The following is a 14751-nucleotide window of genomic DNA, read 5'->3' as shown; positions in this document are numbered from 1 at the left end:
CGGAGGCTGACTGAAACTTGGAGGGCATGTTTGTCTCATGGCCCTAGATGTCTGTAAGAACTTTGGCCATTAGGTGGCGCTAAAGAATTTTATCTTTAATTTGTGATCAGTATTTACATCATATGATAGATCTTCTCATACTGAGCAACCAAGAACCACTGCTGTCAATCAAATTGTTCATGAAATATGCTCAATTATGTAAAACAAAACTACTTTTGCGGACTAGGTTTTTTGCTCAACCTCAGTAAAAGCCACCGCAGCACACAGTTTGATTCTCTGGACCCTCTAGATCAATAATAATCAAAAAATGCTCAACTTTACCCTTTGGGTAGCTATAACAGGGTCATTTAGACATGGTGCGTGTCCAAACATTCCCAAATGCCCATACATCCTAAATGAAAACTTAAAACTTCACGAAACTAGGTGAGCACATGCAACAGATGCTTCTAAACAAGCAGGCAAAGTTTTGTGGAGATCAAACCGTAGGTGGAGCTATAACAGACATAAATAATAAAAATCATCAGATTTCATATCATGTGGTAAATTACCTGAATTTGCCAAAAATGCTGTTTTTAATCATTGATTTAGGTGGTTACAGGCTTGCTAAATAATATGTAATGTATTTTTTCATATGTGCTTAAATGCATTAAAGCGCTTAATCCCAGATAAACCCAGCTATATTTAAGACCAATACAGAAATTCATGACAGTTTCCCAAAAATATTCTTGGTTTGGTCCACACTGTTAATTCTGGTATAAAAAAACCCCCCAAAAACATCTAGTCAAACAGAAACAGACCATCTCTCATGATTCTCATGATTAACACTAATACGACAAATGTTATCCTGATTAACACAAAGTATCTCATAATAATGAGAAACTTTATCATAATGCTTAGTATCTCAAAATGATGATACAATTTCTCATGTTTATGCATATATATAATAATGAGTAATATATAAAAATAATAATATATAAAAATAAGTAACTTTCTCATGATTAATGCTTATTAATATTTTTATTATTATGAGTTGTTCAGTCATTATAACAATAAAGTTGCTCTTTGCTGTGAAAATGTTTCTCATTATCATGAATTAAAGAATCACATTTTTTACTTTCACACCCCTTCATTAACACCAAATCAGTGTTGATTGTGCTATTATACAGGATATCATTTAATATTATAGTTATTAGAATTAAATGGCTACTATTACAATTAGGGCTGTCAAACAAAATAAACAAAACAAAAGTTTGAGTTTACCTAATAAATGTGTGTGTACTGTGTGTAATTATTATGTATTTTTAAATACACACAAATTAATGTATATATTTAAGAGAAATATGTTATGTACAAAATATTTTTATATATATATAATATAAATTATATAAAAATTATAATAAACACATATACTTGTAAATATTTCTTAAATATATAGATGACTGTGTTTGTATTTATATATACATAATAATTACACAGTACACACACATATATTAGGTAAACTCAAACTTTTATTTTGTATGCGATTAATCGCGATTAATCATTTGACAGCCCTAATTACAATGATCCACTTTTAAACCATTCAATACAGTGGCTGAAAAAAAAATTTAATTGTTTCAGAAAAAAAATGGAATGTCATTTTATGACTGCATTAAGTTTGATACTGGTTTGATTGGCATTTCATAGTACAAAAATAGGAAGGAGTGCTTTATTGTTATCTAAAAGTGTGAATAAGGTGAATAAAGAGCACTGTTGTTGAAATCTGCCACTGAAATCTAATTTTAATCTTTTGACAGCTCTTATATTTGTATAAAAATCTTTTCAAGTAAAGTAAGTATATTTGTGATTATAGGTAGGCCACAGCCATGGATCTGAGCTTTGATTACACTGTTTTTAAATAACACATAAAAAATGTTAACAAATAGACAATAGAAGTTACAAATCCATTGCGTTATTGGGTTACATGCTAGCATGGCATCTAAAAGCACCAGACACAGAACAGATTAGGGATCCCAACAGGACAAAGCTTCTTTGGCAGCACTATGGTGAAAAATCTCTCTGACAGTGAACCCATTACTGCTTTATACTGTACCAGACAGCCAACATATGGAGTCCAATTATCTCTGTAGCTATGCAGCATGGGTGCCATGCAGCATGCAGCTTTGCAAGCATGACTGTACACACATACACAGACACAAACACACTGAGGACTGTTCAGCACAAAGCACAGCACTCTGACAACATGATAGTGATGTCATTCAATTAATAGCAAACAATAAAGTAATGAAGAAACAGCAATTATGGTGCTACCTTGGACAAGTAGGCGTGTGGTATGGACGGCCTCTCCCTGCTCACTGTACGCTCGGCATGTGTACGCTCCCCTGTCCTCACGGCTGATGGAAACAATCGTCAGGCTGCCATCACTCACCTGTGGAGAGAGGTCACAGCATGAACTACTGAGATTCCATCGTTTTGCGGCTTATAACATTTTTTAATTTGGATATTTTTCATACAAAAATGCATTGATTCGCTTCAGAAGGCCTTTATTAACTCTCTGGAGCTGTGTGGAGTACTTTTTATGATGGATGGATGCACTTTATTGGACTTTAAAAAATGAACAGCCATTCGCTGCCATTATAAAGCTTAGAAGAGATAGAATTTTTTTTTAATATAACACCAATTATATTCATCTGGAAGAAAAAAGTCATATACACCTAGGATGGCTTGAGGGTGGGTAATTTTCATTTTTGGGTGAACTATTTCTTTAAGAAAAAGACTTTTTCCAGAAATTATGGTTTTAAATTCTCTCATAAGTCAATATAAATCTCCTTTTTGCTTATTGAACACCTCATGTGGGTTTTTTAGTTTTGCTTAAAGTCAACAGTAGCGGCTTTCGTCTCAAGCAGCTTCTTATTTCTTATCTCTGTGACAGATTTTGCTTTTTTTTCTTGTATGAACACGCAGATCAGTAGAAATCATCCCATGAGACATCCAATTTTTCACTTTCATACCCACAGCTATGTTTCTTTACATTAAACACATGTATCATGACGGGGCCACTCTTACAAGCTTACGAAACAACTCATAAGGAATAAACCAGTTTGACGAAACAAATTGTCTCATACACAGTACAAACAAAAGCGCTTTGCAGTGAAATCGTTGTGATCCGGAGACAGAGAGGCAGAGACTGCGTAGGAGAGATCAAACAAACCAGGCCACTCCAACAGAGACTTAAAGATCAATGTGCATCTCTCTTTCTGCGCCCACACAAGCGTTATTTCCATTTTACCAATTGCAGAGCAGTTCTTGCGTTTATCTAATATGCTTTGGATTTTTCTTGGATAGATGGGCTGTGCCATGTGGACCGAGGAGGGTTTGGTGTTTTTATTAAACATTTTAGAAATTAGGATCCAAAAAGCATCATTTACAATTTCCTGGAAAGTTTTAGAAATGGAAAAATTTGTCCTCTGCTTTATTAAATAGCTGGGATGTATCTAATACAGAGGAAGCATCTAAAGTTAAGGTCAAAAGTTTACATACACCTTGTAGAATCTGCAAAATGTGAATTATTTGACCAAAATACGAGGGATCATACAAAATGCATGGTATTTTTTATTTAGTACTGACCTGAATAAGATATTTCATATAAAAGATGTTTACATGTAGTCCACAAGAACAATTAAACTGCCTGCTGTTCTTCAGAAAAATCCCTCAGGTCTCATAAATTCTTTGGTTTGTCCGCATTTTTTTATTTGAACCCTTTTCAACAATGACTGTATGATTGTGAAATCCATCTTTTCACACTGAGGAGAACTGAGGGACTCATATGCAACTATTACAGAAGGTTCAAACGCTCACTGATGCTTCAGAAGGAAACACAATACATTAAGAGTCATGGGGTGAAAACTTTTGGAATTTGACAATCTGGGTAAAATTAAATTATTTTTCTTCTGGGAAACATGCAAGTATCTCCTTTAGCTTCTGAAGGGCAGTACTAAATAAAAAAATAATGATCTTTTGACAAAATGAGAAAAATGTACACATCTTCATTCTGTTCAAAAGTTTTCACCCCTGGCTCTTAATGCATTGTTTTTCCTTCTGAAGCATTAGTGAGCGTTTGAACGTTCTGTAATAGTTGCATATGAGTGCTTCAGTTGTCCTCAGTGTGAAAAGATGCATCTCAAAATCATATAGTCATTGTTGGAAACGGTTCAAATAAACAAAAATGCTGAAAAAACAAATAAAATTACGGGACCTTAAGGATTTTTCTGAGGAACAGCGGGCAGTTTAACTGTTCAGGACAAACAAGGGACTCATGAACAAACAACAAAAACAGCTGTGGATCATTCAGGTAACAATACAGTTATAAGAATTAAGTGTATGTAAACTTTTGAACAGGGTCATTTTTATAAATTCAACTATTATTTTCTCTTGTGGACTATATGTAAACATCTTTTTATGTGAAATATCTTATTCAGGTCAGTACTAAATACAAAAATAACATGCATTTTGCATGATCCCTCTTATTTTGGTAAAATAATTAACATTTTACAGATTCTGCAAGGTGTATGTAAACTTTTAGCTTCAACTGTAAATATGTTATTTTATTTTAAAAAATCCATTTATTTATTTATTTTTATTTATTTTTAAAGTGATTTAAAATTATTTGCACTACAAATTACACCCACCCATATATTATTCTGTTTTCTTTTGTGCAGGCGTATGTTTCTGGTAAAACAGTAGGCCGGCCTGCTCTTTGTCTTGTCTTTATAAAACATGTAAGTCATAATTCATTAATAGGATCCTGTATGAACTCTGAAGCTCTTTCAAGCTGTGATGGTCAGCTTGCTGGCTCGGTTTCACAATCATCCTTTCGAGACAAGGCTGCGCTGATGAGAGGAGAGTGTTTCTGCATGTTTTGGCCTTGAAATGTGCACATGCTCTCAGAGAGCGAGTTGAATAATTGATTTACTTTGTACAAGTGTGTGTGTTTGGTGGCAGAGGGGCAGGTAAGGGGCGATGCTGATACTTACTATGCATGATTCATAAGTACAAGGGGAAAAAAATGTAGTAACTTTAGGGCACTACGATTTCCGCACTCTGGAAAATGCGGAATACAGTCATAAAAATGGAATTTACTGTATAATTTGCCAAATTTTAGATGAACAAATCAAAAGTAGGTCAATACACTTAAATCAAATAGCGATATGGACTAGTGTCTGTAAATATTAAGCTGCAAAAGACTATTTAAATATGAATCCTGCATGTTCTATGTGTCTCTGTGTGAATGAATGGCGCAGACGCACGGTTTCGTTTACTACGCACACACAAGTACACGTGACACTCATGAAGTTTTATTAGCCTCTGCCGCTTTAATATACGAATACATAAACACATAAAAAATCTCTAGAACTGCTCTGAGAGTCATTTAATGAGTATTTTACTGTTTCTTTTGAGGAAAACTAGACAGAAATTGAAAGGTCTTCACAGCGACCCATCAAAATAAAAGTTTGGTTTAACTTGAAGAAACTGTGACAGAAATACATTACTTAATGTAATGACAGTACTACTACTAGTATTAATAAAATTATTATCAAAACATTATTTTTCAGAAATATTTACCAGAAAAAAATATTTATTTACCAGAAAATAAAAATGTAAATACACAACAGTATAAATAAATAAAATAATAATAAATTCTAAATAAATAATGATAATTTAATAAAAATCAATTAATTAGAGATGCTTTTGATTATTAAAATTTAATGAAACCTTTAAAATGGAATCCAGAAAATGAATGGAAAACACAGAATTGGCAACTGAATTTGATCAGAGAAACTAAATCTGAGTAAACAGATTTCATAGGGCCTTAATAAATTGCTGTTAAATTGTGTAAGTTTCATGATTTCAGTTAATTATATGTATATATATATATATATATATATATATATATATATATATCAGAATCTAGAAAAATTAACACAAGAAAGAAAGAAAAAAATTTAAAATTAAATTTGTGAACAAATAAAATGGATTTCACAGGGTGCTACAAATTCCTCCACCATTGAAACAAAAGGTCAAAAAGCCTCCTCAAAAGTGGATGTCAACAGCTTCAGGAAAGGAACAGTTTATTCCCATTTTTCAGAATCATTTCTCATATTCATGTCTTTTGTCAAAATTCAAAAATTTTAATAAAACTAAGACAAAATGAACACATTATAAAACATTTTGGTAAACTGAAATACTGTCAAATTAAATAAAAATAAAAATAAAAGAAACTAACAACAGTTGTTGAAAATCTAAATGCTAAATATTAAGATTATCACTATATCTTGAAGGACTTCCTTAATTAGTAGACCATACTTTTTTTTTTAAAGAAAGTGTGTGAAATTTTACAGAAAAAAAGCTTCTCTTTTATAACATATAAAAACAAGCCTAAAAAGAAAACCCTTTACTCAATTTTGAATGCACTTCGCTGCCAATCATAATCTCATGGGAAATATGTGACCGGGTACAACTAGTCTTGGAACAGTGTAACAGTTCTGCCGTTCTCCATAGTCAGACCTGACAGGTAAGGGACTTGACTGAGCATCTTTTCTCTTATGCCTGTCAGAGCTGGACGATTAACGATACATGAGGGTCACTTTACTTCTGCCAGCCGAGCAGATGAAGAGTACTTTGAGGAAAAAAACATGCAAGAGTAAAGACGTAGATGACATAGATTCATGGTAAAGTAAAGGCTTCGCTGAGGGAGCTCTCTGATGAATTATTCAGCGTTCCATCAGATGGTGTAATAGCAAGCCCTACTAGAAAGCATCATCATCACAGTTCATGTGATATCAAGCATGTGTGACTTTCTCCTTAGAAGACTTACACACGCCTTGAGGCAAATATTTCTTCTAGTTTGGATGTTAGCCTTTGGTTTTTGATTAGAAAAATCTCAAAACATGTACACTGTTGGATAAATATTTGAAATCAAGCTGGGATAAAATAAAATTAGACATTAGATAAATATTAGATGGATAAACTTAAAGGAACAGTTCACCCAAAAAGGAGAATTCTGTCATTAATTCCTCACCCTCGTTCATCTTCAGAGCACAAATTAAGATATTTTTGATGAAATCCCAGAGCTTTCTGACCATTGACAGCAATGCAACTGACACGTTCAAGGCCCAGAAAGGTAGTAAGGACATCATTAAAATCGTCCATGTGACATCAGTGGCTCAACCATAATGGTATGAAGCTACAAGAATACTTTCTGTGAGCAAACAAATAAAAAATAATGACTTTTTCAACATGTTTTTGCTTCTACTGTGTTCCAAAGATGAACGATATAAATCGTTCGTATATAAATAATGTTAAAATAAAACTTAAAAATAATGTATTTTGCAGTCAGCATTCAAGGCTACATTTGAATGCTTGTCAATGGAGAAAGATGCTTTTTTGTAGCTACAACATTTATCCAGCAGAAGTTAATAGGACCATGTTAACTAACCATGACCCCTTGACACGAACATACACACTCCGTCGCTTTTACAAACCGAACATACATGCTTTCACTTTACAAATGGGCAGCGTGAGGGTAAGCGGCTAATTTACTCAACAAACGGCAGCAGCCTGAGACTCCGCTGTGGATCCTAGACTCCATAATTACGTTAATTACACAGATGGAGATGCACGGCCAGGCTACGGCAGACCCAACAACAACACACGTGTCTAATAAATCATAACACACCACTTCAGAGTCAATAAAAAACATTACTATGATTGATGCATATTATTTAGCATTATTCAAAGACTCCATCCCACCTTCCATTCATAAATAACCCTGACATTGGCTAAATTATTCCTCGGCTATCTGTTTTTAAGGCATCACTTGAAAAGAAATTGCCGTTGTTTTGTTGAACCTCTGAAATATGTCACAATATGGAAGTAAAACAGGTCGTAAACTATAATTCATGACTTTAAAGGAACATTATTCTGGTTTGTTGTCAATAAAGTGGTACTTGAGCATCATGTACTCTTGTATATTTGTCTTTTTGTCTGATTAGGGGTTCAAGCGTGTAGCGCTGAATTGTTAGAATAGCCAAGGATCAGCATTTGCCACCTTAAAGTGATCAGGCAGACCAAACCATAAGTCGTAGAGACTTGAAACTTGGAGGGATGGTAGTACTCACACCATCTACAACGTCACCAAAGCTCACCCCAATCAGCCTGACGGGGGCGCTACAGCGATCAAAAGTATGAAATCGCTCATAACTTCTAAACAATCAGTTGCAGGCTCAAGTGCCTTATATTGGATTCATTTGAGACCCTGCAAAATATTAGTGTATTTTTTGGATTTTTTAAAAAAAACTACTTTTGCGAACTAGTCCCAGTGCAGAAAGATTCTCTGGACAGTGAACATCAATAATTATCAAAAAAGTTGAACTTTTGGCGACAGGATGCCAAAACATTCATAAGGGGTAGAGCCGCTTTTACAACAATGCCTGTAAATCTCGAACGGAAAGATATATTTTCGCCAAACTTGGAACGTGTGTACAAGCTCAATCTGAGGACACAGGTAAAAAAAAAATGCTGAGTTTGCCCACTTGGTTTTGCTATAACAAAGAAAAGTAATTGACTTAAAAAATTCTGTCTTCGTCCAAAGTGCCACAAGTGTCTAATAGGACATTTGCGTATCTCAAAAAACATTGGCCAATGAATTTTGAGCACCTATTAGACAAGGTTAACGGAGGCTGATTGAAACTAAATTTGGTGGACATGTTCGACTCATGGCCTTAGAGGTCAGTAAGATCTTTAAAAGAAATCTGCCACTAGGTGACGCTAACAAGTTTTACACCTCTATAATCACACAGTGTTTTACACATACACATAATATTCATATCATATGATAGATCTCCTCATACTGAGCAACTTTGCATCAAGAACCACTGCTATCAATCAAATTGTTCATTAAATATTCTCGATTATGTAAAAAAAATCTACTTTTGTGAACTAGTCCTAGGTTTTTTACTCAACCTCAATATAAGTAGCACAATTCTCTGGACTCTCAAGATCAATAATTAAAAAAAAAAGTTGAAGGTCACCTTTGGATAGCTATAACAGGGTTGTTTAGAAAAGGGGCGTGTCCAAATATACCCAAAAGCATAAAAATCCTAACCAAAAACTTAGCACATGCAACGGATGATTCTAAACAAGCACGCAAAGTTTTATAGAGATTGGACCGTAGGTGGCACTATAACAGTCATAAACCTTAAAAATCATCATATTTTTAGGGTAAACTACTTTGATTTGCCAAAAATGCTTTTTGAAATCTTTGATTTACAGGTTACAGGCTTGCTAAATAATACATAATCTCTTTTTCCATATGTGCGTAAAGGCCTTAAAGCACTTGAACCTCACTAATCGCTTCTCGCACCTATATTTTTCAAATATTTTCTTGCTTCAAATCACAGTTTTGGACATTCTTCTGTTTGTCTACTCACTAGTTTGTTTGGTTTGTGGCTTATTACTCTTTCACAAAGACTTTTTAAAAATCTCTGAACTGAAAGAGTGGACCAGCTCTGCTGAGCTTTATGGAGGTACATATGACAAAAACAGATGTGGAAACAGATTTAGGATGGGATTCCTCTCTTTTAAAGACTATTAAAAAAAGTTTAGTCTGTACTAACCTACTACCACAGCATTATGCTTCAAACACATCTAGCAAATAAGCCAACCAATTGCAACCAGAAGTCGTCTTCCTCTGTAAATAATGTTAGAGAGCTAATCAGTCAAAACAACGCTCTGTTTTGACTGAACAAAGAGTTCACCATCATTCAAATTAACAAGCAACGAATACCGTTTTCCAGATGTTATCTCACCTTACTTCAAAAGTATTCAATCACTGAGCAAAGCTCATCGCTGACAGGCTGTCATTTCTCTGCTGTGTGTGCGGAGATGGAAATCTCTCGATGGGCTCTTATAAATCAAACTCTTTTCAGGCAGAGAACTGAGCTATCCATTCCTGTAGGAATCTCTTCACTTAGTCATCAGCGAGCAGATGGTTTATATTCAGTTTGATGGTTAGGTTCACTATGTTTGGTTTGCCAGTTTTGATAAGCCACTACCAATGGATCGCTTGTGTTTGTAGATGCTGTTTTCGACAAGGGAATTTAAAAGTCTGTTTTATATCAGGGGCTCAATTGATGAAATATTAAAGACATCACTTGAGTTGAGAAATTCCACTAGTGTTGAAATACTAGGACGGTTTATTTGGTTCCTAATTACACAGCAATGTGAACATAACAGGCCCAAGGGACGCCTCTACGACACATAGTTAAAATGAGCACAGTTACGAGCGCCGAGATGGACAGAGGGCTAGTGCTAAATGACTAGGGAACATGACAGGGTTGAGGGGGATTAATTAGCTCTTCCTACATTCCTACAGGCCGTGTGATTACCGTGTTAAAACTGCTGCTTGATTTCTCCAGTCTGACAGAGTATGTTTAAAACATAAAGTAGGGAAACTCAAATTTCTCAGCTTAAAGTCACTCTTGTGAACGCATGTCGAAGACTGACATAGAAGAGAAGGAATTGTTGAATAATGTCGTTGAACCACTGATGTCACATGGATTTTTTTACTGATGTCCTTACTGCCTTTCTTGGCCTTGATCTTAATTTGTGTTCTGAAAATGAACAAAGGTAGTACGGGTTTGGAACACGTGAGGGTGAATAATTAATGACTGAATTTTAATTTTTAAAACTGCAAGTGAGTGCTGTGGCACTTTCACTGTGTATTTGTTTGCAGTTTAGACACAAGCAGCAATTGAATTCTGGTGGTGGGGCACTGATAACCGCATGCAGGGCTGGATTTGGGGCCGTGACGATGGTAGATGGGACAGAGAGAGAGAGGAAGAAATAAAGATAAAGGAAAAGAGATGACAAAGTGCCTTTGACCTGTCATTTCCACCGTCATCAAATACCCTGAGCCCTCACTGTGACAACTCCAATCCTGCATTTGTGCAGAGAAGGATATCAATCAAACAGCACAGGAACTCTTCAGGATACACAACACTAGGGCTGTCTGTCACATACTAAAGTTTAGTATATCATGATTTTCGATGACACAGCAAAAACAAATATGCTTTAACCTAAATGCAAACCTTGGGTCTTTAGCGACCCGGGATGTCATTCACTACCCTCTCCCTCCTTGATTTTTTAAAGTTTGACTTCCAACTTTCTTAGTATTACTCAACCTATTCATTATAAACAATATAAAGTTCTAAGATATAAAAGAATATCTGTTTTATGGTTAATTTTTTGTAAAAAGTGTATAGGGTCGGTGGAGACCCGAGGGATGTAATAGTGTCAGTATGCAACAATATGTAAATATCTGATGACTCAATTCATGCAATTCACCTTTATTCCTCAAGGTGGCACTGTTTGATAGACAGTAATGGCGTGATGTTTCACTCATAATTATCACAGGCTTAAAAAAAAGCATATCATCAGCAAAAACTGAACTGGTTTGAATAGCTTTACTGCAGAGCAATTACTGTATGCAATAAAATATAAATGACATTGTTATTTGATGGTGGATGTGGTAAATAAGCTGCCAGTGATCAAAATATTGATTCTGACAGAAGTCACTGAAAATGATATTTTTGAGAACGAGAATATGAGGACTATGTGGAAGTGCGCTCTGAGGATGACGGCAATGCTAAAATCGTCTGCTCAAATTGAACCCTTCGAAGTTTCAAAAGGTAACGAAATATGCTTTATTTTATTCTTCTGTAAAAGTTAGAGACCCAGCCGTGCTGGATATATATACAGTCATGGCCAAAAATATAGCCACCATTCAATTCTGTCAGAAAATGCAACACTTCTCTCAAAAAATTGTTTCAATTCCAAATGTTTTGGCATTCACATGCTTATTGTTTTTGTTTGCACTGCAACAACACAAAAAACAGAGAAGTCAAACTTGATAAAATTTCACACAGAACTCAAAAATAGACTGAACAAAATTATTGGCACCTTGTCAAAATTGTAAGAAATAATTGCTTTTCAAGCATGTGATGCTCCTGTAATTTGTATTTAGACACACCTGTGGCAAGTAACAGGTGTGGGCAATATAGCAATCTCACTTGCAACCAGTTAAAATTGAGAAAAGTTGACTCAGCCTTTGTGTTGTGTGTCACACTGAGCATGGAGAAAATAAAGAAGTGTAAAGAGTTGTCTGTGGATTTTAGAGAAAAAATTGTGGAAAAACTGGGATAATCTCAAGGCTCAAGTCCTTCTCCAGAGATCTTAATGTTCCTGTGTCCTGTGCGCAATATCATCAAGAGGTTAACAGCCCATGGCACTGTGGCTAACCTCCCTGGACGTGGATGGAAGAGCAAAATTAATGAAAAATTACAACAAAGGATTGTTAGAATGGTGGATAAAGAACCCTGATTAACTTTTAAACAAATTCTAACCTACAGACACAGGGTACAACAGTGTCAGCTCGCAATATCCGTTGCCATCTGAATGAAAAGGAACGTTATGGTAGAAGACACCAAGGCATATGGAGTTTGCCAAAACTTATGTGACAAAGCCACAATCCTTCTGGGAGAACATACTGTGGACAGATGAGACAAAAGTAGAACATTTTGGTAAAGGACATCATGGCACCGTTTACAGAAAAAGAAATGAGGCCTTCAAAGAAAAGAACACAGTCTCCACAGTCAAATGTGGTGGAGGTTCAAAGATGTTTTGGGGTTGCTTTGCTGCTTCTGGCACTGAATGCTTTGACTGTGTGAACGGTATCATGAAATCTAATGATTACCAAAAAATTTGGGGGTGCAACGTAGTGGCCAGTGTCAGAAAGCTGTGTCTCCACCAGAGGTCATGGGTCTTCCAGCAGGACAATGACCCAAAACACACTTCAAAAAGCAAACAGAAATAGTTACAAACAAAGCGCTGGAGAGTTCTGAAATGGCCAGCAATGAGTCCAGATCTGAATCCCATAGAACACCTGTGGAGTGATCTCAAAACAGCAGTCGGGAGAAGGCTTCCTTCAAATCTGAATGACCTGGAGCAGTTTGCAAAAGAAGAGTGATCCAAAATTCCAGGTGTAAGAAAACTCATTCATGGTTACAGGAAGCGACTGATTTTAGTTTTTTTTTCCAAAGGGGGTGCTACCAAATATTAAGTTAAGGGTGCCAATAATTTGTCCAGTGCATTTTTTGGGTTCTGTGTGGAATTTGATCAGATCTGACTTTTCTTCTCTGTTTTTTTGTGTTGCCTAATCCCACCCAAAATTAAAAGGTTTAAATACACTTTTATATTGCAAAAATTTCACGTTCAATCTTCAATTAATGTGGGAACAACATAAAGACAGTATATTTTTAATATTTGTTAAATATTTTTATACTGACGGTATCACTGATACCAGTATTACTGATGTCTCTAGAAAACTGTTCTTTTTTTCCTAATGTTTAACCATTGACTATAGCCATTCAACATTACAGTGCTGACAACACTACAAATTAACTTCTAAAAAGTCTCCCATCTGATGTGACGGTAAAGACGTTCTGCAACTAAATAAACACACTTGTTGTCAAGAGAAAAAGAGACAGAAGCAGCAGTTGTGAGTGGGGTGGCCAACCCTAGCCACGACCCTGCATTAAATATTTTTAATGCCGTTAAACTGGAAAAAACAATTATTTAATTTTGACAGCACTACTTCTAGCGCCTACATATCTCTAATATATAGTATATATTGATATGTCATCGCTAAGAGAGAGAGCTGAAACCCAGTTAGACATGACTCAATGACTACATTGACACTAATGGGTGTTGGACCAATAAAGCACTGATATCTTCAATAGACACACTCACACACAGACAGAACTGTCCCAGCTGAGAGAAAGTGAGTAGATAATAGCACAATGTTTTCTTCTCCCCAAGTCAATAGTACAAAAACGTATCATTTTTTCATCTGTCAGACCTCTGGATTCTGAAGACTCTATCAAGTCATGTATAACTTCACTGTCTTGTTCTCTCAATTAGGTAACTGACTGACAGCGTGTGTTTTTGAGGCCAGTCTTGGTTGTGGCACATTACTAATACTTGAAACCATGACCTTAAAGTGCTAAATTCGCTGCAATATCTTGTGATGGCTTGATGGGAAATGAAGCATTAGTAAATGCACTAATGATGGTCACTGCATTTGTTTTAACAATTACAGTAAATATTTCTGTGGTCAAATAAGTCTGAGGTTATGGTCTGATGTCAGTCAAATGTGTCAAACAAGCTATAACATTTGATTATTTTCATTTATTGAATATGGGATAAAACAAAAATTTACACTACTGTTAAAAAAAATTGGGGTCAGTAAGATTTTTTCTTAAATTATTTAAAAAACAATGTTATAGAAGCCCGTTTCCGGCACTGAAAAAAAAAAAAAAAAAAGATCATTGCAACTTTTTATTTCACAGACTTTTTTCTCGCAATTGTGAGTACACATCTTTCCTCAAACTTGTGAGACATAATCTCACAATTGTGAATTATACAGCCAGAATTGAGAAAAAAAAGTTAGAATTGCGAAAAATTTCCCCTCAGAACTGGATTTTAACTCACAATTGTGAGTTTATATATCACAATACTGAGAAAAAGCCCAAATTGTGAGATATAAACACGCAATTGCGAGAAAAAAGTCAGAATTGCACGTTTGTTACACAATTCTAAGAAATAAAATTAGAACTGCCTGTTTATGTCTCGTAATTC

At 35.2% G+C, this 14751-nt stretch overlaps 1 protein-coding gene across 5 annotated transcripts in view; it reads right to left on the bottom strand.

Moving 5' to 3' along the window:
* The window catches only part of igsf9bb (immunoglobulin superfamily, member 9Bb), a 143139-nt gene that overhangs the window by 59935 nt on the left and 68453 nt on the right, over window positions 1-14751 (bottom strand). For all 5 annotated transcript variants that reach the window (XM_051093246.1, XM_051093248.1, XM_051093247.1 and 2 more), the window contains exon 5: window positions 2308-2425. In XM_051093246.1, coding sequence (XP_050949203.1) covers window positions 2308-2425 — 118 coding nt within the window. The remainder of the gene's footprint in view (window positions 1-2307; window positions 2426-14751) is intronic.

Source organism: Labeo rohita, chromosome 21 (genome assembly GCF_022985175.1).
Source record: "Labeo rohita strain BAU-BD-2019 chromosome 21, IGBB_LRoh.1.0, whole genome shotgun sequence".
Classification (NCBI taxonomy): Eukaryota; Metazoa; Chordata; class Actinopteri; order Cypriniformes; family Cyprinidae; genus Labeo; species Labeo rohita.
The sequence above is the reverse complement of the archived record's forward strand: the minus strand, read 5'-3'. Positions and strand labels throughout refer to the sequence as shown.